This window comes from Acanthaster planci, linkage group LG04, assembly GCF_054643075.1.
Source record: "Acanthaster planci isolate LZ-2023a linkage group LG04, COTS_SCS, whole genome shotgun sequence".
NCBI lineage: Eukaryota > Metazoa > Echinodermata > Asteroidea > Valvatida > Acanthasteridae > Acanthaster > Acanthaster planci.
The window spans coordinates 5570244-5597973 of NC_141780.1; the positions used below are offsets into that span (position 1 = coordinate 5570244).

General features: G+C 41.1%; 1 protein-coding gene across 1 annotated transcript; it reads left to right on the forward strand.

Moving 5' to 3' along the window:
• Positions 1-597: 597 nt before the first annotated feature.
• On the forward strand, positions 598-27473 carry LOC110974149 (5-aminolevulinate synthase, erythroid-specific, mitochondrial-like). Its single transcript, XM_022225552.2, has 11 exons — positions 598-774; positions 7606-7855; positions 14976-15095; positions 17471-17536; positions 18141-18369; positions 21181-21365; positions 21936-22115; positions 22773-22937; positions 23766-23905; positions 24189-24317; positions 24931-27473. The coding sequence occupies exons 2-11, from the start codon at positions 7654-7656 to the stop codon at positions 25279-25281; spliced, it is 1767 nt and encodes a 588-aa protein (XP_022081244.1). The 5' UTR covers positions 598-774; positions 7606-7653; the 3' UTR covers positions 25282-27473.
• The last annotated feature ends 257 nt before the right edge of the window (positions 27474-27730 follow it).

A 27730-nucleotide genomic window follows, 5' to 3' on the forward strand; every position in this document is an offset into this window, starting at 1 on the left:
GGATATACCATGGCCTGTGCGCCTTTGCACTGTTTTTCAACAGAAAGTGCCTTTAAATTGTAAAGAGTGCCCTCTTCTCTGTGCCGAGAAGCGCAAACTCATCAATTTACCCTTATCGGCAAGTTCACTTATGCGAACTTCTGGGCCTTTTGCCAGATTGAAATAGCGCCGCTCAGCGCCGAATCTGTCGCTCTTTTCGTAACAAACATCCGTGTCTAAAAGCTATGGCTGTGGCAGGAGATAACACGTCAAAGCACAACTTCGCTTAGCCGCAGTCAGTACTTTAGGACATGGCCCACGTTATGCATTGTCATTGTGTATAGCCTTAATTCAAGTCGTATAATAAAATTTACAAAGAGAATATACCCTTTATATCGGTTTTTGGAGAAAAAAACATTCAAAACGATAATTATGCTTACACAATATATATATTCATACATTTAACAATAATTGTGAGCTGATTGACGATAAATGTCAGAAAACGACACGGGATTTAAACTGAAAAAATATCAATATCAAATTGATCTGAGTAAAGTCTATTTGAATATGTACGTAAGCGCTTAAGCGTTCGCAGCCGCATATATATAAACCGGAGCGGATGAGGTAATCATTTTCGTTTCTCAGGCCTACGGCTAGGCTGACTAAGTGAATGACTCCAGACGCCAATGTCTCGCGTTTAAAACAACCTCCGTCCAAAAGTTACAGTTGTTCGTCGTTCTCAGTGAAGAACACGAACCAAGGCTCAAGAACCAAGATAAGAACTGAAGTATTTAGGTGAGTAGACGCTAGCAAAACCCTTGCTTTTTGGCAATGTCATAGAGCAAGGCAATACTGACCGGTATAACTACCCGCGTCAACGCGTTCTGACTAGACGGACAGAACTTTGCGCTTGCCGCGTTTGCACAAGCCGGCTAATTTTGTTCGCCTGCGCATTGGTTCAGCCCCGACCACCTTTACTCTGCTTACTTCATGCTCAATTACAAGGTGCACTCCGGAATTAAGGGAGCTGTCAGGTACAGTACCAAGACCGGCAATTTGTGTCTCTTCATAAGTGAACATGGTGAAACTTGTCTCCCAACATTTCGATGAAATTGTCTGTCCTGCCTGTACAGTTGGTTTATCGTTTTCTTGTTGGACCGTGAATTTGCGCTGTGTGATCAGCAGTCACGAAGTGATATCCCCGAAGGGGAAAGAGTTCCATATACGGACAACACTAATTTTCCCTCAAAATGTTACAACAGCCGTCAGAAAGTGATAACAACATGTCCCAAAAAGTCAAATTGAGCAAGGAAAATATTGAAGCATTTAGGCCTACTTGGAAAACACTTAAAACTCTTTAGGCCAGTCCTGTGGGTTTGTGCCAAGGGTGTCATTGTCAAGTGATGTTCATGTATGGAACTCTTTCCAATCCAATTTAGCAATGAACATGTTGAGGTATTAACTTAGAAAACACTCTTTCAGACTGGTCTTGAAGGGGTTAGTGTACAGGGTGTGAAGCAACATCCGTAATGGAGTTTTCCCATGTGACATCACAATTTCGCAAATAGCGCCCACTTTCATGTGAAGTATGAACTGGCCTTAAAAAAGCAAATAATTTGACTGTTGGTCCATAATGAACATGGTGAACATGTCCTTAATTGTTTTTCCTTCGTGTTTTTCCCTTTTTTTTCCTAACTACATTGTACATGTACATGTAGGCCTAGGTGCGGGCCTATACATGTACATGTATCTTTACGCGAGTTCCTTGCAGTTGCCATAATTTGTGCACTTAGCACTTCAACCAATTTTGTTCTTGAAGCGGTATTTAAAAGGCTTAAAATGTTTCGACATCTGGGGTTTGGGAGGTGGATTGGCCACCCAAAACCAGTATACCGGTACAATGGATTTATCCCCTGAAAATCAACACAAGAGAAATAAGAGGCGATTTCTTTCCACAACCAACTGGGCTGATTTCGGTAACACGCAAGGCCAAATTTTGCGTTAATGTTGGGTTGATAACGTCATTTGGGAGAAAGGCACAGCAGGCATGCATGAAATATGCATGAAGATACGTGTAAGCTGGCATCAATGTGGCCCTGGAATGCATTAAAACAAGTTTGGATGATGTGTAGAAAATGCAAAATATTATACATTATAGATGTGTAAACCTAAAATCTTATCCTTAGCTGGTCAAAAGAATTGTGAGATTTGGTCCGAAATTGAAGGTAGAGAGTACACTCTGTTCACGTGCATTGTGGGAACAGACTATTCATGAAGGCGGTCAGCATAGGAGTCAGTACCCATACCGGAATCTTGAGCTGAATCGCGGGCTGCATGTACCTTGTAATGTTAGCAAACGTGTGTAGCTTAAGTCTTAGAACACTAGCGTGCAGGCTTGTTTATTGCCAAGCCTACAATGTTCAATGTGTTGAAGGAAAAGAGATAAACACATAGGATTCTTCTTGTGAAAATGAGTAGATTCAGTACCTATGAAAGTAACTATTTACTCATCGATGAATGGGGACGACGGCAAGCAACCTGGCAGTGTTGCACAAACCTGGTGGTGGTCCAGCAGCACAGCACCGTACATACACCGTACCATCTTAGCCGTCAGATGCAATACAACACAAGCAGTGTGCGAGGCTTATGTGTGGCTTTTCTCAGTTTGGAGTGCTTGTACAGACACTGGATATTCGTCAAAGCAGTCCTCAAAAATCCTTCCCACAGTATTTTTCATTTGTGACAATCGGGAAGGTTTAAAATCTACCCTTAATGCGCTGTCTGGGAACAATGGTTTCAACACGGTTTTGCACGGAAACGTTGAGACCAAGTCTCAGTGTACGAGATTCTTGTCCAAAACTACAAACTGCACAAGACCGGGGTATGTTTTATTTTATGACAAAAACACAACAAATCATGCACTTAAACTTGATGGATGGAACAATCAACATAGTCTACAAGAACCGTACAAAAACATCACATTTTGAACTTGCCTCTACTACATGTACGAGCCTTGTGTAAAATATGCACACTGTTTACAACCGTATCTCCCCGCGGAAGTCCATGTTTGGGACATTTTTGGGGGCCATAAATGGGAAAAGTGTTCCATTGTTTCATGTTAATTTTGAAAGATGATCTTGTCACCCATTGTATAAAGGTTATAATTGGGGAAAGACAGTTTTCTTTTTTGTACTTCTTTGAATAAACTTATTTCTTCACTTTTACTAGTTGAAAGCTGGACTAAAATTCCACATGGAATAACATTAAAGTAAAACTTTATACATTGCACACTGCTAACACTTTCTCCAACTACTCACTGGAAAAGCTTTTAATTTATGCTTGTTATTGTAAAGAGAAAAATGCGACAAATGATCATTGATGGTCAATTGATGTTAGTGTGTAATTTCATCCAAAGAGATTCATGACGAGAAAGAAGGATGCACAAACACGGGTATACTCCAAAAAGTGTTGCCTTTCTTCATGGACTCGTACAACTAGCACTGCTTGGACTCCATATAGGTGGGCCTTAGCATTAAATTCTGCCACTGACACAAGGGAATGGGCAGTATGCGAGTCAATGCAATGTGTAATGGTTGACTTCCGTGCCAGGCTCTGTAAGTTTTCTACAGAATCGCAATATTAGCAAAATATGGTTTGAATGGAATTTTACATTAAAATGTAGGGTCTATCCCTCTCTTATTTTGGTCGCGGCTGTGGAAGATTTTGTTTTTAAAAGTAAAGCTTGGATTCTCCATCATGAAAAAACATACATTGTACATGAAGCACCTGACAAAGACTTATCAGGAGGAAAGAGAATGATTAACCCTGCCTGTGGGTTGACCTTTCCATGATAACTTTCTTGGGTCTGCTCTGCATATCACCTGTTGACCACATTCCAGCCCCATACTGTTTTGGTGAACACCCTCTGGAACTTACATACACCTACAATGTACACATACTGGCACGAAGCATACTGAAATTGTGTTTTGAAAAAGGCACCTTAACTTAATCACATACAATCTTGGTAGAGTCGGCCTGGTAGTCTTGCTGCATGCTTACGTCACTGTTGTGAGTTCAGATCAGGTGCAATATCGAATTTTATTTCCCTTTTGAATAAAATCCTCCAAAGATGTGAATCAGGAAAAGAAAATCAAAAATCTTTCAAAAAGATGTAGGAATTGAGATAATGTGGAACTAGCACTCGTGGCAAACTGTAGTCTTTGTGAAGAAAATCACCCTAAAAGAGGATTGCTACCGATATGTACATGTACATACCCTGTATATTGGTTTTTGGGGGAAAAAAAGACAAATGACAAAAAGACAAACTTATTTCACAAAACCAGTTTTCTTGTTGCATGATGCATAATTTTAGCAACCTTACGTAGTCTATCCAAGTCCTTACACCTTTAACCTTGCCATTCTTTTCATTACACACTTCACCCAGCACAATCTCTTTCCATGGCCAAATTTTCTTCCCGACTTCCGCACGTCCACTTCACACAAGGTTGGGCCAGTGAAGGTGACCTCATTCATGGGCCCTATTGTGTGTATTACCAGGGCCAGGGCGGGGCTTTTTTCTTGTTTTGCTAGGAAGAGAGGAAGCCACAATGACAAAGGGGAACAAATCCGATGAAGTAACGGACTGCACCAGTAGCAGGCCATGATACTCGTGGGGAGAATGACCAGCAAGTTTTGCTCTGTCGTGCTGTGGTGTGTAAAAGCCAAAACGCTAGGTACCAGTACAATGTAATAATTTATCAGACTGTTTGAGTGCAGAAAAACATGAAATCATGCAAACGCAACTCTCGCTTTGGCTGACAAATTTCTCATAGTTTTTTGTGAGGCTCAAGCAAGATACATGTAATATGTTATTATGTATAATATTTACCCCGTCAAGTTTGAGTTCTTATGTCTTTTTTTCCCTTGTGACAGGTAACCTTTTTTAACATATAAGAACTAAAGATTTCTTTTTTTAAATATTTTGCATGGGAGGGTGAAGCTAAATGATATTGTTGAAGCCCTGTATACTTGGCTGGTACATGTACCAGTACGTGTCCAACATCTTCAATCATTCAGTAGCCTGGTGGTATAAATGTGGAGGCGATGTGTAGAGACTGTCTACATGCACATGTATGTACATGAATACCAAATGTTCCTTTTGGCATGTAATTAGTTGATTTACATGTACAGGTGTAAAGGAATGCTGGATAGGTGGCAGTTTTCCTTTGTTATCTTTACACATTATGGACAATCCCAAATTTTCAGAATGACCTCTTATCATCTCAGGGCCTGGTTGGTTCCTGTATGGAGACCATTTCCCTTGCATACATGTACTCTGGTGTGGGCTTCCTGTGTGGATTTCCTCATTGTGCGGCATGTACATGTAGATGTACATACATGTATTCATTTCTATTGACTACTCCATGTACACGTAGTAAGTCGATTTGCCTGCATGGGAGATACAGTGTACATGTATTTGTCTGTTGCTTCAACTTTGCACCATAGCAGCCCCCTGGAAACTGCTGAGTTTACATGTTGTAATTAAAAATGTGGAGAACATACATGTACCTTGTACAGTGTAATCTACAGCTGCACATTACCATGTTTTCTTTGCATGTGCTAAGCAGTAAGCATCCAGGGTGTGATTCCAAATCGGTACATCCTGTTCCAACTTTCATGCAGGAAGGAAGAAAACTGAAAAATTGAACTTCTCAAAATCTTTACGAGAGTCGTTTAATAATAATAAGTTAGTATTTATATAGTGCCCGTCCATGATAAAATCGTGCTCCAGGGCGCTTTCCAAAAAGTTAAGACACTGGTTAAAACTACAATACAATTACACTAAAAACAATAAAAAATAGTAAAACAAATTATTGTAAACAATAAAAACTAGCAATTAAAAAGTTTTAAAATGATCTAAAAATCTGTAAAATATACCTACCTCAAAAAGGGAATTTGGGCAATTAGATTAAAAAAAACGCTTGCTTAAAAAGATAAGTCTTTAATCCGGATTTAAATTCACTGACAGACTCAGCTTCCCTAAGGGTTTACCCGTTTACCCGCGACCCAGTGTTTAGAGCATTCACAAAAACAAGTACCGCAGCAGTGTAAAGAATATTATTAACTGAGATTGAGTGAACTGAGAAGGTACACACGTATGTGTGAATGCATTTGAACCCGTACATGTGCATCTTCTTGATTTTATTCATCATTTGACTGTGATTTTCACACACATGTTCTGAAAACTGCTAGCCTTGTGCCAAGTGGTTTACGCAGCCGTTAAACCCCGGCAGAGATCCAGGCTGTATGCATGCAAACCACAGCAAACGAGTTGCCACCCTAGTACGGTACAACGGCGAACCTCTGTCCACAGCGGATCCCTGTACACCGACTTACAAAAACTTACAAACTGAGCCACGGCATACATCTTTGTGTGTACATGTACATAACCCCACGTATGTATGTGTGCATGATGTCCAGTTGAAAAACCAATTTGTTGTGTCTGTATCTTCCGGGTTTAATGTTTTTCTTTGTTTTTTTGTCCACTTTTGGACGAAAATTGGGGGCTCAGCAGTATGTGGTTATGCCATAATGAATAATTCAGTGCTATTCTAGAGCCAATCACATACATGTAAATAGTGCTTCCCGAAAAATATAAATTATTCATTTTGGGGGACCAATGTGAGCCTCTTTAATTATAGGTGCAGTATTGAATAAACATCCCCACACAATAATCACGATCAAGCAGGCACGCGTGGGTACGGGTATGCGGTGCATGGTTACCAGCTAGCTATAGCTTGCGGTAGTACAGTCTAGTACCTGTACATGTACAGTATGTGTACACATGGTATGAGTACACACATTTACATGTACGTACGATTAATCAACATTTTCTAGATTTATATGAACTGACTAATGTTGTCAAATTATGACATTACCTGAAGAATTTATTGGAGCCTTCAACACTGCTTCAGACAAACTTGGAATCGACGACTTCCACTTCCAGAAAGAGCTGCAATTGTAGCGTTCCTTTGCGAATGTGACATTTTGGAACACTTCCAATTGTTACGTCACACACTGTGACCAATACCACCCATTTCTTGCTAGGGGCGCGCCCTTCGTTAGCGTAATGAGTTGTGTTGCCACGGTACAGAACCATCAAGGCGTTGGTTACGGACCAGGACAAGGCACGCACCTGAGCAAGCTGAGAGTGGTGCAACGGCGTCACTTTCACTCGCAAAGCATAACGGTCCCAACGTACTGTGCAATGCACCGTACGTGTTATACGCAAACCTGCTGCAGCGAAGGGTATTGCGCCACACACCATGCATTGTTTCCGCCACGCACGAACAGCAGGCCCGACAGCTGGGGTTGTCAAAATCATTGCTCAACACCGTGATCAGGGCTAGAAAACTGCACGCAAGTGTTCATGTACTTGCAGTTTATTCATAATTATTGATTTGAGAACATAAAATGTCTGCGTGCAATGTGGACAATCCATTTTTTGTTTTCAGTTGGACTATGACTCGCATTTGTCACATGCTGAGTAAAGCGAGCCCCGTGTTGACAAAAAGTTTGCTCTTTTGGGTGGTCTTATCATCTTCCCTTTGATCCCTCTTTGCACAGAAATTGTAGCTGCAACAAACTGAAGCGGATCAGCAGTGCTGAAGCACCATGGCTCACCTCGCCATCCTGAAATGCCCGTTCCTGTCCCGGCTGCCCCAGGGCTTTGCCAAGAGGGCCGGCACCTCGCTCTTCACCTACAGCGAGAAGTGCCCCGTCATGAACCAGCTGCTGGCCCGCCACGCCTCCAAGAAGCAGGTGGAGGAGGAGGAGAAGGAGAGCCAACCGGAGAACAACAGTGAGCAGGAAAAAGGTGAGGCTAGTGTGCATGCATGAGACATGCTGTTGTCTGTTGTGAATGTGCCATTGTCAATGGTGTTTTGTATACCTGGTCAGAGGGGGCAAACATGCACGTGTATACGTACAGGTGTGTAAAACACTGTACACCATTTTAGAATTCACACTAATTGTTTTGTACTTTGTATCAGTGTTTGGTGTTTCTCTTAATATGTTCCTTATCAACTGTCCATGGAATTTTGCAGGGCAAACCTGCTTTCTAACACCAAAATTTCCTTTTGCATATGTATACTGTCTTTAGATTTATATTATGTAGTGATATGGTGTTATCTATTCAATTTGAAAGTGCAAAAATAAATTATACGTCTCTACTATCATTAAAATAAATGTGATTTATTTGCTAAAATTTATAGTCACGCAGTTTGTCGACAATGTTTTGTCATACTTTTCCTTCAAAGGCTGTTGTAGTTCTGAAGCACCGTATAAAGTGAAAGAGTTGACGACATTGACCAATTGGATTGAGCCAATTGGATTGCTTACATGTACGTGTACAGTATTTGCTTGGGCTAGGCCTTTGTTGTGCGCTCTTTCCAAATGGCGTCATAGTCAACATCCCGAGATGAAGCAGTTAATGTCAGATGTTTGCGTCCTTTATTGTGTTCACTTCTTGCGTGTCAAAGAGAGACTGCAGTTGGTTTGCAAAGCTCTGTACGACCGCTCACAGTTTGTTGGGGGCATTATTGATCAGTAGACTGAAGCTACCTGTACAAAGGAACATACATGTACATGTACACAGAAACTGCCCTTTGTGTCATGGAGAGCGTACATCACCATGACAGTGCACTCCAATTGACAGTAGATGAACCCTGAAAAAATGTCAGTGAAATAAATATATCTTTTGGGGAATGACAGGACTATTTATTTTGATCTGCCTAGCATTTTAGTTCGAGGGCCTGTGAGGTAGACAACCTCTGTGTGCCCCAGGCCTGCTTTATCTTTGATCTTTTAAAGCGATTTCATGAGTCAACAGATCTGATACCTAGCAAAAATTAACCTGTGATTTAGAGTTACACGGACATGTATTTGTACGGTATGTTGAACTTGAGAAGAGAACAAGTCACATATTGCTAATTTTTTTCCTTTGATTTTAGTGGTCTGATGTGAGGCGTGATCAGAATCAATCTCCCAAGGCAGATAAGAGAACTTGCCAGTGTTTTTTTAGTCCTTCGTTACATGCACTGTCCAAATGTTATTTAGAAAGAAGTTTTCTGCAGCTGGTAAGGCACAAACAGTTTGTCAAGACATTGAACGTGATCAGAATTATGAACTCAAAGGAAAGCAAACTGCAATTGTTTACAGAATTACATGTACATGTTCCTGGTACATGTAGCTGACCCCAGGATGCAATCAGCATGGCAGTGTATCCCCGACTAACAGTAGCAGAAACATTAGCACAGGAGAACATGAATGGAATCAATTTCGGAATGAGGGTATTGTAAATTACGGTCACAGCATTTTAATTCTTGAGTCCTTGAAACACATATTGTAACTATGTTACACGCGAAGTCTGTTCAGACTACATACACATGTACCGGTATGCTGTGCAAAGCTAAGTTTCAAATCAGCACTTGCATCAAGAAGGGGGGGTGATATGTGCCAGTGATGTCCACAGTTTTAGAGTTACACATGTAGAGTAACTTTAAAAAGAGTCGGTTCTGTTCAATTTGAGTACTTTTTTCTGCTGTTGTATCTAGTGTGACAAAACTTGTCATAGGGAATCAGTCCTCCAAGACTTACGGAAAAATTCCAGTTGAGAGTTTACAGAGTTTGGATTCTTCCACTATTCAAATAATGGAAGAATCCAAACCCTGTAATAGTGGAAGAATCCAAACTCTGTAAACTCTCAACTGGTTCCTTTGTCATGTTTAAAAAGAATTATTTTTCGTAAATGCCTAAAGGTGGACTGATGTTCCCCAAAGTAGAGTTCAGACAGTCAAGGCTGTGAACACATTGATGATTATTCAGGGGTGAACCTACATGTACAGCAGGGGACCATACATACATGTATGGAACCTTGATGACCTTTTTCACAGGGACGCAATTTCTTTTTAATCACATCTGCTGAATCTGTCCAATTCAATGGAGTGGTGCCAGACTATTTTGGGTTAACTTTCCATCTTCACTTTCATTTTTACAAAAAATGTTGCTTAAAATATTAACCCTAACAGTCCTCAAGTCTTCACCGGTTGGAGGATTGAGGACCGTTAGGGTTCAAGATATAATTTATCACATATTTCAAAATTATTCTTCACAGAAACTGGCATAAATTTGTATGAAATGTTTATCTTGTCACTGTTGTTTTTGCTTGCATTTTCCCATAATGAAAAGTTTAACCTCACTTTCTGTTCAAGATGGCTGACACATGAATACAGCCTATTTTGGGGGGAGAGGGGTTCGTATACACGTAGCGTACTCCTACAGCTAATGGGAAAACTTTCAGATTTTTTTTGTATGTACATGTACAATATGCATTTTCAGAACCAGTCTCCTCAGACTTGGACTTAGAGGCTAACTACCAAGTGCATAATTCCAGACATGAGGGGTCCAAAAGTGTGACATTTTCATGTCCCTGTTACATCTGACCTTTGTAATTTGACATGGAAATATCACCGAAATTTGTTTTCAAACTATTACTATTTGTTTGGCAGGTAAATTGCATTAATGTATCACTCTTGGAAATCAGAAAATGTGCTCTGAACTTACAAAATCATATGTCGGATGTAACAGGGACACAGAAAAAATGGACCCTAAAATTTCTGGAATTACCCAAATGCGTGAGCCCTTTGTTAGTCACTTGCAATTTTCATGCTCAGCGGACGTTTCAGTCGACATTTCCTGAAGACATTAATGATCCAGAGAACAAATTCAAGGTGGCAAAAACAAAGACTGTCAGCGTCTCTGCATGGGCTCATAGCACTCACCATGATGTTGTATTGGTACATGTATCCCAGTGGGGGTTAGCATGAGCACAAACAATGTGACCAGAAAACAGCCCAGCTGTTGGTCTGCTTAGGTTGTGTCCAAATCAAGTGGCTACGGCCAGGTCTAACCCGTGCAGCTGTTGCAAGTGACTGTAGCCACAAGTCAGTGGCTGCCATATAAATGTGTTAGATTCAGCCACAGCCATAATTTTTGGACAAGTGACCATTGTTAGTTCTGTGCCAAAGCTGTACATCTCAGAAGAAATATAAATTACATCATTGCTTCCAAGGGGAAAAATAAGAAGAAAACAAAAAAAAGAGAAAACAAAATACAAACAAAAAAGCTGGAATTTTTCCAGTGACAGAACTCTAAAATGAAAATGGAAGATGGCCATCAGCATTACGCAGGTACATGTTGTTACAGAAAAGTGCATTACTGAAATAAATTGATGGACACCTACAGCACCTACAGGTTGCTTGAGCAAAGGGTGTTCACCCCATTGTCAATGCAAATAATACTTTGTACATATACTCAAGATCTGCTCAAAAAGAATCATTCCCTATATTTATATAGATCAAAGGGTACAGCAGCACAAGCGGTTGGTTTTTTCAGTCTACTTAAGCCATTCTTTGTACAATATGTGATAACCTAGAATTTCTGCCAGGCTGGAGTGGAGCCCAGCAACGATTTAGGACCAAATCGAGTGAGTGTACTGTGTACAGCAATGATTTATTACCAAACCAAGTGAGTGTACAGAACATGGCAAAGCTGTACATCCCGGAAGGAATATGAACGACATGTATGCACGGTACATCAAGGTGTCCTAGAAAAAAAAAAACAAGGAATAAAATGCAGAAATTGGAACAAAATAAGATGAGACAACCAAAATCAAAGCAACAGTAACAAAACAAAAATATGAGAGATTTGGAAGTTCAAAATGCAGAGATTTTTCCCCGTGACAGAACTCTCAGATATGATGGGTGAGGGCCACTAGCATAAGGCTGACAGTCACAGAAAAGTGTGATCATTGAAAAGAGTTGATGGATACCTACACGTACATGTAAGTTGCGTGAGCAAACAGGGTTCACAGCATGGTCAGTGCAGATAACAGGTTTGTGCTTGAGATCTTTCCAGGATGAACTATGCCCTATATTCTACATGTACAGTATTTGTGTAGATCAAAGGGCACATCGGTTGGTTCTCGAGTTTGCTTTTAAAAGTCATTCTTTGTGCAATATCATGCAATCACTTGGAATTTCTGCCAGGCTAGAGCGGGGCACAACAACAAGTAATGATTAAATGAAATGAAGTTGATGAATGAATGAAATGAATGAAGTGAGTGTGAACAGAGTTGACCAATGTGTCATCTACACATTGGTTAAGAGGCAGGAAAGAAAGCTAAAATGAATTTCAGTTGAAACTTACATGTATGACCTTCCTTACCAATACCAATATCTAAGTTTGGGTTCTGAATTGCTTGGAACTACTGGTATTGACTGCAAGTACAGTTATACCGTGACTCTTGGTCATGAATTTCCATCGGTCAAGCTTAAAAAAAATGGTGTCATTTACCAGCTGGCCATTTACATGTACCTGAAGGCTGTGTTGCAGTTAGTATACATAAACCAAAATATACATTAAAAATGTTTGTACAGTGTGTGTACTGGTATGCTAATTGTGTTATTATTTGAAGAAATTTACAATGTACATGTACATGTACATAGTGCATAGCATACATGTACATGTATGTACCTGCAAAGCTGGCCGCAGTGCAGTCTCGCCCCAGGTTGAAACCATGTTTTCTTTTTTTGTAATGATGATTTGGCAAAATGTTTCAGTGACAATGCTGTAAAATACACGTACGAGTATCAATTGCACACTGAACGGTATGATTGCATCGATGTACAGTTTGCCATTACCCAAGCTTCCATTTTGAGGAAGTGATTAGTTACCGTATGTAAATCAAAAAAATCTACATGCACATGGGTTTTGAGGAAATACCAACACCTGTATAAGGGTACCAGCGTCTACAGTACCGGTTCATGTACAATGTACATGTACATGTTCTCTTGGGTCCATTGTACCAGGAAGTATGGATGACGTTGGTGCGAGCCTTCGTGGGTCACACCCGAATGAGTTAGCAACCTTTGTGGTAGAAGATTTACAAAGGCACCTTAATACAGGCACAATAAGTATAGCTGCAGGGAACCTAGACAGGATTTGGAAACCGAGTGCGAACAAACGGCACCCTGTTGAGATTTTCCTTTCACCTGGTCCTTTCAAAATAAGTAGTTGTAGTTAAATAAACGGGGTACCCAAATTTAAAAGAATAGCCCTTGGTTTACATGATAGCCTGTGCTTTCTATCCCTGCTTGCTTCCGTTTGTGCAGAAGGATTCAGTGAGAGAAGGCACAGGCTAACATTGAACCAAAAGCCACACTAAAACCAAAGCAATCCGAAAATATGTCTAGAATACAACCAAAACTAAAACCAAAACTCCAACCTAAACCAATACTCCAAAAGAAAAACCTCCAACCTAACCCTAAAGTCCAACCTTCAATGTAAACCAAAACTCCGACCTAACCCAAGAGCCTAACCAAAATCAAATTTGTAACTCAAACCCAACCCCCCCATGAAAACAAAACAAACCTTCACATTCACCGACTCATTGTACTAACATTGTAAATACCTGTACATGAACCTGCAAAGTAGTCTCTTTCATAGATGTATAGAAATGTACGGTAGTATCCGTGGTCCGAGAAATGTTTAATTAATTAAAACTTCCTATGTAAAGACACATTCTTGAACCAGTTGTCCTATCAGTCAAAACCAGTCAAATTTCCCATATGTGTCTGTGTAGTGGGGGAAATCAAGTGGAAGGAATTTTTGACTGTTTTTTGACAGTTACAACAAAGGGAGGGTTTTAATGCAGCCTTTTTTTCCTCATGTTGACCGGCTTGATGAATCTTGACATGGTGGCAGCCAGGACAAATCATAAATGCATTTTGTGTTCACACATTTTGGGATTACACGTACAGTGTAGTCAGTGTGGGACAGTGAGTGCATGCGTGCATGTGTATGTGCACTGTACATGTGTGTGTACGCTCTAGTGTTCCCTAATTTTAAATTTTGAAAGTTTTGGCAACAGTTCTCACCCTCACATTTGTTGTTTCAGTGAAGTGCAATTTTTGGAACTAGGATCAGACAAACTACTGAATACCAAGCATTCTACATGTCCATGTCTTCGAAATTGTGCATCCACATTATAGCCCCAGCAATGCATGTACATGTATGTAAATGATGAGCCTTGAAAAATGTGGAGGACGTGTACTGGTATGTAACGAAGGAAACTTATTGTTTCTTGACCCACTAGAAAATACACAACTTGGAGGTGGTGGAAAAAATGAAAATTTATGCCCAAGGATGAACACAGCATACAGATCCGGCCGCAGGCTGCACTGTCATGTACATTTGTGTGTTTATATACCCACATATTTTCCTTGTACATATTATCTTTGAAAATATCCTCTTGCATAGTTGAAGTGCAAAACGTTAATGGCATGATGGTACTGCGACATGTTCATGTACGTGTACATTTTACGTACATGTAGCATTCGTTAAATCTATTAATATTTGGAGAAGTTTCTTAAGTACTCTCTTACGTGACATTTATTAAATGCTAAATGCTAAAATGTTTTGGAGAAATAAATGTTTAAATTCCTTTTGAACAGAAATTGCGTGGTGATGCTGTGTTCTTTTGAGTCTCAAAACTGACTCTTTTATTCTTTAAAACGAACAAAATGTATGTGCAGAGAAGAGATTTGTTCTCAACAGTGACAAAACTTGGAAACACTTGAGCAAATGAAACCATTTTTTGTGCAGAATGTACATTCAAGAAGATACTTTTTGGTATTGTATTTGACTGCCAAGCAGGAATGAATTCCAAGACCTCAATTGTTCTAAAATTTTTTGTTTCCCCAATTATAACTTATTACTGGGAAGGAAATTTTTTTGTGCTTGGCAAAACTTCTTGTTTAGCAGCCACATACAAAATGTGAACTTTGGTCTTTGCTTATAAATTTTTATCCGTTTTTATCCTGGAAACAGCATTCTATACTCAGAACACTTTCCCATTTTCACTTTTTTTTTCCTAGGTACTATTCCATCGCCCCGCAATGCCAGCAAGTGCCCATTCCTTGCCAACATGGAGGAAACGCAGAAGCTGACCCGCATCATTGACTCTGACCTCATCGACTCATCGGACAAGGAGACAGGTAAAGATCTCCAGTTATCCCCACAGCAATGATAGCTGGCCAGCCAGGTCTTGGCACGCCAGGCTCAGTGAGCATTGGCAATGGTGAGCAGTGTCTGTTTACCAAAAAAACAGAGAATCTGTTTGCACAGCCCAATCTTGGTATGATGATGAAGCTGCATGAAAAAAAAAAATTGCAAGTGCTCCCTCAGACATGACCGAGAGACTGACTTGGACGTTGCTGGTGTCCCGCACTGAGCACCCATGAACAGCTGTATGCCTTTGCTCATCAGTTTTATTCCATGCGACATATACGCAATGCGACATATAACAACCTACCAGTAAGGGGGAGATTTTGCTTCACACTGAATTGAAAATCTGGTTGTGGTCGCTGATCTCAAGGATAAGTTTCCTTAATTTAGTATTCATTTTTACACGTAAATGATCTTCAAAAGTACCCCTTTTATTTCCTTTGCTCAAAATTGCATTTGCCTCATTAAAACTTGCCCTGGTGCGCACATATGCAGAACACAGTTAAAGTACAATGACTTCCAGACTGCACGTAATAGAAAGTTACTCACTATGCTGTATCTTTATTTTAGGCTGCATAACTGATCTTGAGATGTGTACCGGTATAATACCATAAAATAATTGCGAACCCCCATCTGAGTTTTTGTCAAGCTTGTCCTGGAATTCATTGGTCATAATTTTAAGAGCTACCGTGTACATGTGCAGTACATGTAGAATAGTTCTTAGAATAAAACAGCATCTGCCTTTATGGACGGAGACTTCATTTTATGTACATTTCTGAACCAAGCCTACATTTTATCGCAGGATTCCTGTCTACTCGCCAATCAATACATTGGTTTCACCGTTGCTAGCATTGACTTGTGGGAAAAGCAATTTCTGCTATTGGTACCTGTACATGTAGAAGCAATCAAGCCACTCGAAATGGCATTAGATTAAACATGGTGGTAGCCTCTCCATCTGCTTGGCTAATATTGGAAGGTCTACCTGTAGGCCCACATGCAGATGTATTTTAGTGGTCTCAACCTAAAAAAATACCCAGACGATGAAAAACAACTACTTTTGTCGCATGTTTTTCCAATTCCAGTATCCCATTCTGCATCTGTTTTTTTGGTCAGGCAGTGAAACCCAAGACGAAAGCACTGACCTCGCGGGATGAGTACACTTTTCTCCAGAATTTTTAGACACAAAATCTCTGCCCACACTCCCTACACCCACACACGCATATACACACATACTAAGTCGCTAGGGGTTCACTGTGAGACTAATCTGGAGATAAATGGCAAAATGTCATGGGACTGATTCTGGGTGATTAATTGAATTTTCAGGATCTGACCGTCCCTGCCTTCTTGGATAATATCATCAACGATTTGATTATCGAATTTCACCTGGGCAGGAGGAATTACTGTCACCTGTACGTTCAAAATATCAAGTGAAAACCTCGTAGAAGTCTAAACTTTTTAGCTGCCCCCCTGAGGGAAATTAGAAATTGTGACCTGATCCTGCCGAGTGAGTCCTAAAGCTGCATTTGTACTGGACTAAAAAATGTAAAAAGTTACTGTGACTGCTTGTTGATATTCCGTCCTGGTTATTTTTCTGTGCGTCCGCAAACGGATTACTCAGACGCAGGGAAAAGTCCATGACATACGGTGGAATGTTCTTTCAGAATATCAATGCCCATGTTGTGTTTATACACGGCCATGACAGTATGATACTGTACAGACACATGCACACAATCTATATTCTATTCAACAAATGCGAACGGCAAGATTTCGACAAATGACATTGGAATGTGAACTGAAGTAGCAAATTTGTGTGAAATGACTTTTTCATAATTGATTTTGAGGGAGCAGTGTATGGGAAGATTTAGTATTCTTTGAAATGCAATATATTAGAGAACATTTGCAGTTGCCTGACTCACATCGTTGGGAATGGAAAATAAAAACAACTTCAAAAATACATGATACTTTATTCTTTCCTGTAATGGAACCAAAGATTCCTCAAAAGTACCCAAGGCACTGTAGCTCGTAAGCCAGAAGAAACCTGAAGAGGAGAGACATTAAGAAGTCGCTGAGTTACAGTTCTAGGGGTGGCAGGAAAACCCCAGAAGAATATTCTGGGTAAAACCCACGGAACTGGGTTGGGACGGAAAACCCCGTCCACATGTGAAGTGTGCCGGGAATCAAACTGGAGCCGCAGAGGCGAAAGGCAAGGAAAAGGAAAAAAGCACCACGCCAAGGTGACTCCCGTACATAACTCAGACAAGAGCTGTGAACATACTGTGGTGTGATGGTGATTGTAAAATGCATGTGATGAGAACGGTAAAAGAACTGACAATAAACGTCATTCATTTGTCTTGCCCCCCCCCAGTTGTGAAGGCCACGCCTGTCAAGCCTGATAAGGCTGTCAGCAAAGACGTTGCAGACTTTCTCAAAGGTATGTAGCACATTTTCCATTCTTGTGTCATGCTGCGTTTTGTCATTTGTGCTACCATTTTATATATTTAATGTGCAGATAGAGTTGAAATTGCATTTTTGTTTTGTTTTTGTTTGGTCAATGTGAGCAAGTGCATCCGCAGAAATTATCCAGTGAATTATTTGTTAAGGACATAAAGCATACATAATGTAGGAGCATCCATATGCAGTGGAACCTCGTTAATAAGAGGTCCTTGGGACTCGGCAAATTAACTTGTTATAACAGGAACTTTGTCAGGAATAGAAACAAAGGATTGGGACCAACAAATTTCCTTGTTTAAAGCAGAATGTTGTATTCTTAGTGCTCTTATCGACGAAGTTTGACTGGATTCATCTGTGATACAGTTTTGTCTCTGTAGCCTCTGAAATGTTACGTTTTGCCACCTTTGGCGGCTGTCAGTTTTGATCACATCTTTGAAGGCCTACACGCTTTTTTTTATAAAGACGAAAAGGTGAAAATGAGTATGAAGGTTAAGTTTTGCCTCTTTGTGAGATTGAAGAGAAAATGCACTCTGTTACCCAGAAAACAGGTCAGACATGTTTTTCTCCTCCTCTGCTCCTCCCAGACAACGGCACCTTTGACTACAACAAGTTCCTGCATGACAAGGTGGAGGCCAAGAAGCGAGACCACACCTACCGCATCTTCAAGAAGGTCAACCGCATCGCTGAATCCTTCCCCTATGCTGAGGAGTACTCCTGCCCCGGCGGTGGCCAGGAGTCGCTACCCATCTCGGTCTGGTGCAGCAACGACTACCTGGGCATGAGCAGGCACCCCAAGGTCAAGGAAGCTGTCAAGTGAGTCAGTATTGTGGGTGAGGGGGGTGTTTTCCCCACACCTTGACTCGTAGAAGTCGTGGCTGCATGGAACGCCCTCATAGAGGACTTTTTGTAATGTAAATCCAATGATCGTGGAAGTACAAAAGGTCTGCTCATGCACATCACACAGGAACAAAGCACCTGTCCTCAGTACGAATATTCCGTGCATGTCTTGTACCTTACGTCTTTAGTCTTCCGGCAGAGGTTCCAGAAGATTTTTGGACTCACAGTCTTGGGTCAGTGTGGCTCAATACGCCTGTCTGTTGTTTCAGACGCATTCAAGTCTTCAGTATGAGGCTAGGTGAATTTCCATGAGATCTGGGCACCAGTTACTTTGGTGTAAACTCATGAGCTGAAGATGAGGTTGAAATGGAAGATGAAGCCCAGAGTTGGAAAGGGGACTGAGGCCTTTTTTTTGGTCCATGGGTCAGTGCTTAGCTTGGCTCAACTTGGGAGGGGATAAGGCAGCTTCTTAGGGGTGTGGAGGAAGGAGTATAAACCCGTCAACTCTAATCTCTGTTCATACCTCTCCAGATTGACCAATTGCACCTTGGGATTTCCCAGCTTTTTCTTTTTAATTCAAATTTTCAGTCCCCCTGTCAAAAACAAAGAGATCTGAGTGTTTCTGTTTTATAGGGCTGAATATCCAAATAACCAAATATTTGATCGATTATCAAATATTTGAGTATTATTTTCCGAATTTAAATATTTGAATGCAAAATTCATGAAAAGGGAGGAAACATTTTCTTTTGTTTTAAATGAGAAACATTGCACTGTGGAGGCTTGTTTCAAGCAGATGCAAAGGAAAAGCAACATAAATCTTACAATGATTCAAAAAGTAAATTATTCATGAAACAATTTAAAAGGAATAGAAAATTAATTTACAACATGGCCAGAAGTATTGTTCATCTCTTAAGTCTTGCTAAAGTGTGGCTGGAGATTCTCCTAGATGTGAGAATCTATTATTTTGATCATAATGTACAATTGTGTGCGTAGTGCAACTGATTTTGTGTATGGTTTGTTCATCAACAATCTGCTGGTCCGTATGACGGAATATTTGGATATTCGATCGAATTGAAGGTTGAATCTTCGAATAGTGAATTATTTGAATTGACTTAACTCTACTGTTTTAAACTCATGGGTGCGATTTCTCAGTATTTGTCCAGATCCTTGGATTCTTGTCCCCTGTTCTGGATTATCAGTCGGATTTTGTTATAATTCTCAGAACTGATTCCTTGTGATCAAAAGCCCTCAAAGTGACAGTATTTAATTATTTGGTCGTTGTCCCTACCCCTTTGCTGGATTTTTTGGTGATTTTTCCCCAATCTAACCGCAGTAAAACTTTCCTTCCTCCTTCAAGAAATTTTCTTTAATCTTTCAGATTAAATACCCAAAGATTGATCCCAATAGGTCTGTTTCTGGAAGTCATCCAACCTTTTGTACAGTAACGAAGTACAGGGTTTATATCATGCACATGACTTACGGTATCTACTGAAATTTTTCCTCTCTTCTGCAGTAATAATTGGTTTTGTCTTTCATTTTGATGATAATTAATCCAGTAATACCTTATGGGCCTACCGGCAGAAGAACTGAAACAGAATTCATCAGCGGTTCGCTAGCATATCAAGCAGCCTTGTTGACCTTCAGTTTCCATGGCTCTGCTTTTCATTTCCGCACCAGGCATTTTTGTGTTCTAGCCATCTCATTTATTCACAATCATCATCAAGGATCATTGTGGGGTGTCAAGAGAGTGGACACTGTGATCACAGCTTGAATGTAATCTCAAGGGATAGTGATATTGTTTCGTGGAGAGTGTTGGACTTTAAAGGACTTTGTGTTTTCTGCATATGGGGAAAGGCACTCAACCATATGGCGTTGCTGTTGGAAATTTATATAAAAGTAACTCAACACAAAGAAATTTCAGTTTAAATATTCCTGCATGCAGTTGGTTTATGGTCATTCCAAGGGAATAAAATATCTAAAAACTTGATAACATGCCATTGGCTCAAAATAAGCCCATGAAATCTTTCTTTCTTTTAACATCAAATAAGAACGCAGAAAAATCCTGCCATTTGTCTGCACACCTGTGCATACATTGGTAAATCAACACTGATGACGTGTTTCAATTTGTCAAGTGAACCTGCTAGACAAAAGCATCTGTAGGTCTGTGTCATTTTTTTGTAGAAACGAGACATTCAAGACGGGAAGAAATAATTTATGCACCAACAAATGAGTCCTAATTGTAGTTTAGGAGAAGTGTCCGTGTACTTAAGTTCGCAATAAATAAATCTCCGAAATTGTTCTCTATTCTGTCCTTCACAACTCATTAAGTACTTGTGCGTGATTTTGTGAAACTGTTTATTGTCTTTTTGTGCCCCTTATAACTGATAAAGCGTTTTGGATAGAACCTGGAAAGTATCCAGGTTTTGAGTCCAGTACAGAGGGAATTTTTTCCCCATCAATCAAATGATTGTCCAGATTTTTCTTCCTCGGTGAAAAGGATGCTCTCTCTTCAAAGGGATGTGCTACTTCCATTTTCAGAGTGTTGGCACTTTAATTTCTTAAAAGAAAGCAACATGTCCGAGAGAGGGAGTTACCTACCCCTCACCTCTCACCCCCACCCCCTATTGGATATGCTGCTGCATACATCGTACTGTAACCTACATGTACAGTCCTATTGAGACCTACATAATCAGATCGTGCCGGTCAGTGTACTGTATTGCTGACTAAAGTCTGTCTAGGGTTATTTTGTCCGTGAAGTCACCCTTTGAGCCTGTTGTCTTTTTCCAGGGAAGCCATTGAGAAGCACGGCACCGGGGCGGGCGGCACTCGTAACATATCGGGCAACTCCACCTACCATGAGCAGCTGGAGGCTGCCGTGGCCACGCTGCACCGGAAGGAGGCCGGTCTGCTCTTCACCTCCTGCTTTGTGGCAAACGATTCAACTCTTTACACCCTTGCCAAGTCCCTACCAGGTACCACACCTTGTGCCGTGATGAATGTTACTTTCAAAGGGGTGAAAAAGACATTTGATCGAACTGGTTTTTCAATCAGCCCAAAGTGTAGAACATGTAACTTGAGATAATTGAACTTGTCAACATGGGGAACATTTGTGAAATAAAGCAAAATCTTAGAATCCAATTTACTGGCCAAAATATGCTTTAAGGTTCACTGCTAGTGCTCTTTTTTTGTGCTTAATTAGCAATATTTTTAGCATCAGCGGGTAAACGTGTCGTCTGGTTTATGAACCATCAAGGGTTGTTCCTACCACCCATTCAGGTAGCTGTTTACTTCAGTTGCCATTTGTAGTACAAGAAAAACCTCAGCATTTCACTAAAGATCTACTAATTTAGAAAATAAGGATATAATAGAAAAGGACTAACATTTTAATGAATAGTAATTGACATCTTTTCACACAAAGTGAAAGAATTTTGCAGTTTGTTACACATGTCAACCTCGCATTTTTCTGATGAAATGCCAAAAGAGGAAAGCTTACTGGCTTGAAAATTGAAATAGGAACTAATTAGAAGTGCCTTTTCTGTCAGGTTGTGCCATCTACTCGGACTCAGGCAACCACGCCTCCATGATCCAAGGTATTCGCAACAGCGGTGTGCCCCGCTTTATATTCCGGCACAACGACGTTGCCCACCTGGAGGAGTTGCTGCAGAAATCGGATCGCTCCAAGCCCAAGATAGTAGCCTTTGAGACGGTTCACTCCATGACCGGTGAGCAGGGTGCCCCCTACCTGAGCTTGTGACACGGCACTGTCCGCCGTGGACAAAATAAACCGCAGCATTATCTCTGTGTACTCCCACAGTGAGGCCCGCAATCTGCATCGAAGGCTACATTTAACTGCGTATAACAGCCTTTGACCATTGGTGCACTCTGTCACATTTACCAGGCATGAGGAACCGACTTCACACATACATGTACACGTGTACATCTTGAACTCTACATTCCTTAATAGCTGTGTAATTTTGAATTTAGTTGCATGCTGGAGCATTAACCCTAACAGTCCCAAATCCTCCAATTTCAATATGATTTTACATACACCTTAGGGGGTTAGGGTTAAAGATTTGCAACTTGCATAACGTACTGACCTTTCTGGCCATAAAATCAAAATGCCACTTTTCCTAATAGCTCAGTTGTAGATTGAGATTTTGAAATGTTGAAACAAGTCAGAAACTGATGTTGCAGTATTTCCACATCAAATCACAAGTTATTCAAATGAACTTTCACAAAAGCGCTTGTTAGTTCACCCCGCTACTTATGACAGGTTTTGTGAAAGGACCTGTAACTTGTTGACGGACTCCACTACAGCACTGAAAATGTCCGAGGGCACATTTGCTGAATGGAACTGTTGTTATGTTTTATGATTTCAGGTGACGTATCCCCACTGAAGGAGCTGTGCGACGTAGCCCACCGCTACGGAGCCATCACGTTCGTGGACGAAGTCCACGCTGTGGGGTTGTATGGCGATCACGGTGCTGGGGTTGCGGAGCGAGACGGCTGCCTGGATGACATAGACATCATATCCGGTACTCTAGGTATGTTCCAACGTCCCTGCGGTTTCACAGTTTGCAACAAGTGCTTAACGAGTGTCAGTAGTGTGAGGTAGCACCCCGTCCGTGTCTCCTCAGTGAGTCGGATGGCTCTAGAAAGGTGACATTGACATTTTTAACACAGTGTGCTCTGCTAGCTTTTCCTCAGGCTGCATGTAGTGCGTTGTTTGCCATGTCAAGTTCGTCAGTTCTTCAGAGAAGAATGACGTTACTTTAAGTAGACTTCTTAACTCACTGGCTCCCAACCATGGGAGGAGACTTTGGACAACAACTTCACTAGGCAAACCTCACCACCCACAAGTTACGCAAACCTATGTCTGAGAATTTCAGTTGAGCTGATGTGCTCGTAACTTGACCATTTGTGGTCCGTTTACACCAAACCTCCTTTTCGCCCTGCAAATTATTGTGCAATGTGACATGTGCTTCAGGTCATCATCAGTCACAACCTCAAAATGATCACTTAGAGAGGCCGTTAGTGCAAGGGGTGTGTTTACATTTCCTGGCCTCGCAGTTTGGGACGGAGCCATGATCTTTGGTTGCAACCAATTATTTGCACCTGTCGGGTTGCATCTCCCATTATAGCTCGTTTGTCTTTCAAGGCGCATGCCTCAAAGTTTGAAGTGGCGTACACTCTTTCAAGTGACTTTAAATGAGCTTTCTGTTGCAACTAACCCCACAGCAGTTTATACACAACTCAGGGCTGTAGACTTCTTAACATTGCAGTCTTGATATATACTCTTAGCAGGTGTTTGCGGGACAGTGCACTGGGTGTTACAACATTTTTTACCCTGCCGCTTGGTTTTTTTTTATCAGGTAAAGCTTACGGCATGGTAGGTGGCTACGTCACGGGTAACTCGGACCTGATTGACATGGTGCGTAGCTACGCCGCTGGTTTTATCTTCACCACAGCACTACCTCCCATGATCCTAGCCGGGGCCATGGCATCTATTGAGGTAAGTTGACAGTAGGGACCATAAAAAGAGAATACTGCTACGAGATATGTACGCAGCCTTGAAGTGAAACATAGGGGGTCCAAGTTTCTAAGGTTTGACTTTTCCCACACGTACATGGATTTCTTTAACAAAACAGGGTGTCCAAAATGGTGTACATGATGCACGAAAGACGCCAAGATGTCTGGCCAAAGCTTGTCATGAACTCCTCAGATTTCACAAGTAAGCCCTCGTGGTCTGTTCACTGTTACACTGAAGTTTGAATTTCATTGGCCTCTTGTGTCAGGTGCTCAGGAGCGAGGAAGGGCGATCTCTGCGGGCTCGCCACCAGGAGTCAGTGAAAGAGATGCGCTACAAACTCACCCAAGCCGGCTTGCCCGTCATTGACTGCCCCAGCCATATCATTCCCATTCATGTGAGTTAACCAGCTTTTTTCTGTCACTTTAATTTGCTGGGGTCCACAGTTTTGAAGTTGGGCCTTGGATATTCCCTATTTTTCCTCACCTTTTACTGTATAAAGAAACTGCAACTGTCAAACTACATCCTTTACAAAGCATAGGCTCTTGAGTATTTGATGGTGTTGTAAAGATGGTTTATCTTTACTTCAGCGACTGATGTAGTTGGTGATGAAAGTTTACAAACAATTCGTCATTTTCAATTCCAGCTTTGCAGATGTTATCTACCTATACATTTGAACTGTGTATCAATGTAATGATAGAGTAGATGTTGACACTCACCCTATAGGTGTAATTTTGAGCCTGTCAGCTAACTGTGCCGCTTCCCTCCACCCAACATACTTTGGACGCCACGCCTTACCAGCAAAGACTCCAAATGGAGTGAACTGCCGAGTGCCATTTGTGTATCAACAAATGTGCTTGGCATTACGTCAACTGCTGTGGTGTAATTCAGCAAAGCATGGGACAGTATGGGGGAGTGAACTTTGAAGAGTTGTTGGAGGATGTACATATAAACAGAGTGCGGGTTTAAAACATATTCCTGCACTTACTTTTTGCCCGTGGCCCCTACAGGTCGGTAATGCTGAGAAGTCCACCCAAGTGGCCAACCACCTGCTGGTCAATTATGGCATGTACGTGCAGGCCATCAACCCACCCACTGTCGGCCGTGGGGAGGAGCGGCTGCGCATCGCCCCAACACCCTTCCACACCTCGGCCATGATGGACGAGTTTGTGCAGGCCCTGAGGACTGCGTGGACAGAGTGTGGCTTGGTGCTGGGTCCGTCCCAGCCCCTGCCCCAGGCGAGTATGGAGTGCCGATTCTGCAAGGAGATGCGGCCTTTCGACATGCTGTCGGACCTGGAACGGGAGTTCTTCCTGAACGGGGTCGTCAAGCCGATGGTCAGGGTGTCCTTCGGCGAGTAATGAAGACTGCCAACTGTCCAGGGCGTCATTTGCTCCCCCTCCCATTTTGTCACCCTCTGACAGGTCACGATCAATATTGCAACCCTATCGTAAGCCATGTCCTGAATTTCCCTGGCTGCGGCTGGATATGTGTGCCCATTGAAATCACTGGCTGGTGCCCTGAGCCGATTCCCATAGACGTGCATGTGACTCCAACCCGCAGCCAGTCAAATCAGACACAGCTCCACAAGTCAATTCCTTGCAACTCAAGTCTCCTCCCAGAATCCTCCCCAATCCAGCACTGCATCGGAAAACAATGTAGCAGTCCTCACACTTAAACCTACATCCCTGTGTTAATTCCCCTACAGTCGTGTTCTCTATGGGTCCGTATGTCATCAACAGAGTAGAGAAAGTGCTAGCACATAGTCATTGCTTACGTCAAATAATCCAAAAACGTCCAAGGGTATGTGAAGCTTATGGTCAAGGTGTCTGTCTAGTGTTTGAAGCTGGCCAAGACACCCTCAAGTGAAATCTGAGTCACATAGTGGTTTTATTTGTAAATGCTGTTTCGTTGTTCAAAAGGCTTACTCAAAGAAGTTCTGGTAGACAGTGGGATTTTCATAAGTGATAATAATTGATATTATCTTGAGTTAAACTGTGCTTTAAAGCTTAGCTGGAAATTGCTCCTTAAAGATCACGTGCACATTGGTGTGACACCCACTACCAAAAAGAAGAAAATTAGAAGGGGGGAATAGTTATAGCATTATATACATTTTATATATATACGTTCACATGATCAGAACACCTTTGTTATTGGAACAATTCATTATTTGAAAATCATCTGTGGCCGTTCCAGATGGTTCACTGTTACGTGTTTTACAATAGATTTTGAATTATTATTAAAAAAGGACTTATATTGGTATTGAAGATAAATCACAGTTATATTTTTATTGTTGAATTTTACTAGTTCCAGTCGCAAATGTACATATTTAAGAAGATGAAACATAAAGATGGAAAGAACATAATTCTTCAAGTAGTTATTGAATTTATTGTTTATCCATTAGTCTCTGTAAGTACTGTATTACTTTTTAAAAAGGCCACACTGATTTTTTGGGGATGGAGGTTTCATTTTAAACTGAAATTACTTCTTGGGCCATTTGACGTAAAATGTTATAGTCGTGTATTGCACTAGTTATATTAATTGGTCTTTGTATGGTACTGATAGCTAATTTCCCTTATGCTGTCCTGTGGTGCACTGGCACATGTAGGTTAGAAAATTTTAATTTTGTTCAAAGTTTAATTAAGACCCCAACTTCAGGAATTCCATTTTAGTCTTACATTTGAGGGCTTCTAACTCACAAATTTACCAGGAATATATGTTCATAGGAAAACAAACCCAACAACATTCAGGAAGAACCCTAGGGCCAGTTCGAGCAAGGACCGCTAGTTAACTAGTGGTTGGTTTGCGACGCACCAAGTGCATGTGCAGTGAAGTTACAGTGCGAACGACCCTAGTCAACCGTTGGTAGGTCGTCAGGTCAAATGGGAGAAAAGGTGGCCGCAGGAAGGGCAAAATAGCAAAAAATAAAAGTGAAAATTATCATTTACTCGTGACTTACTGTTTTCCCAGCATAACTCTTGTAACTGGTCCTCTCTGCACTGTGCTATTAAAAACGATTTGTGGCAAACCAACGATGCTACCAACCTCGATAGGCTGGTTGCGAATAGTTAACTAGACTAGTCCAACCATCGTTGACTAACCTACGTTCAATCAGTTAGTCCAACTATGGTTAATTATGGTCCTTGATCTAGGTTGCCCCTAATTGCTCCTGATTTGTTAGTGTGTAACTGTTTGAAGTGAAACTGATGCTTGGTGTTTTTAGTTGTTTTTTAAAGCCATAATTGAAGATGCAATTCACCACAAACTGAGCCAGTATCAAGGGGCAAAATCTGTTCAGCCCTTAGCAGAGTGCTCTCCCCTTTATCCTTAATCATTACTTCTTGAATTATCTGGCGAAAGAAGAGCTTTCAAGCCACTTTCAATTCAACATCATCTCACCCCAAGTTGGCGAACAAATCTATGCCCTTGGGAATTATATCAATGAGTAGTAGGATATTTTTTAGGGATTTATTGATATGTAGTGCATTTAGTTTGATTAAAGATGATGTGGAATTTTTACCAATAAATGAACATTTTGGGGGAAAATAAACAAGGGCATTGTTTGCTTTTGTGTCATGTTTTTCTGTAAATGAAGTCATCTTTGAGTACATATTTTTTAACCCCTTGACAACAGGAATTTCTTCCTCAATGGAATGGAAGCTCACTAGTTCCACAGGAAAGCGCACATATACACGAAGTGCGACGTCGCCAGTACATAGACTTATTAAAACATTCTGCTTCAAGCACTTAAAAAAAGGATCCAGAGTTCTAATGAGAATAAGCAGCAGCTTCAGAAACGAAATAACAGAA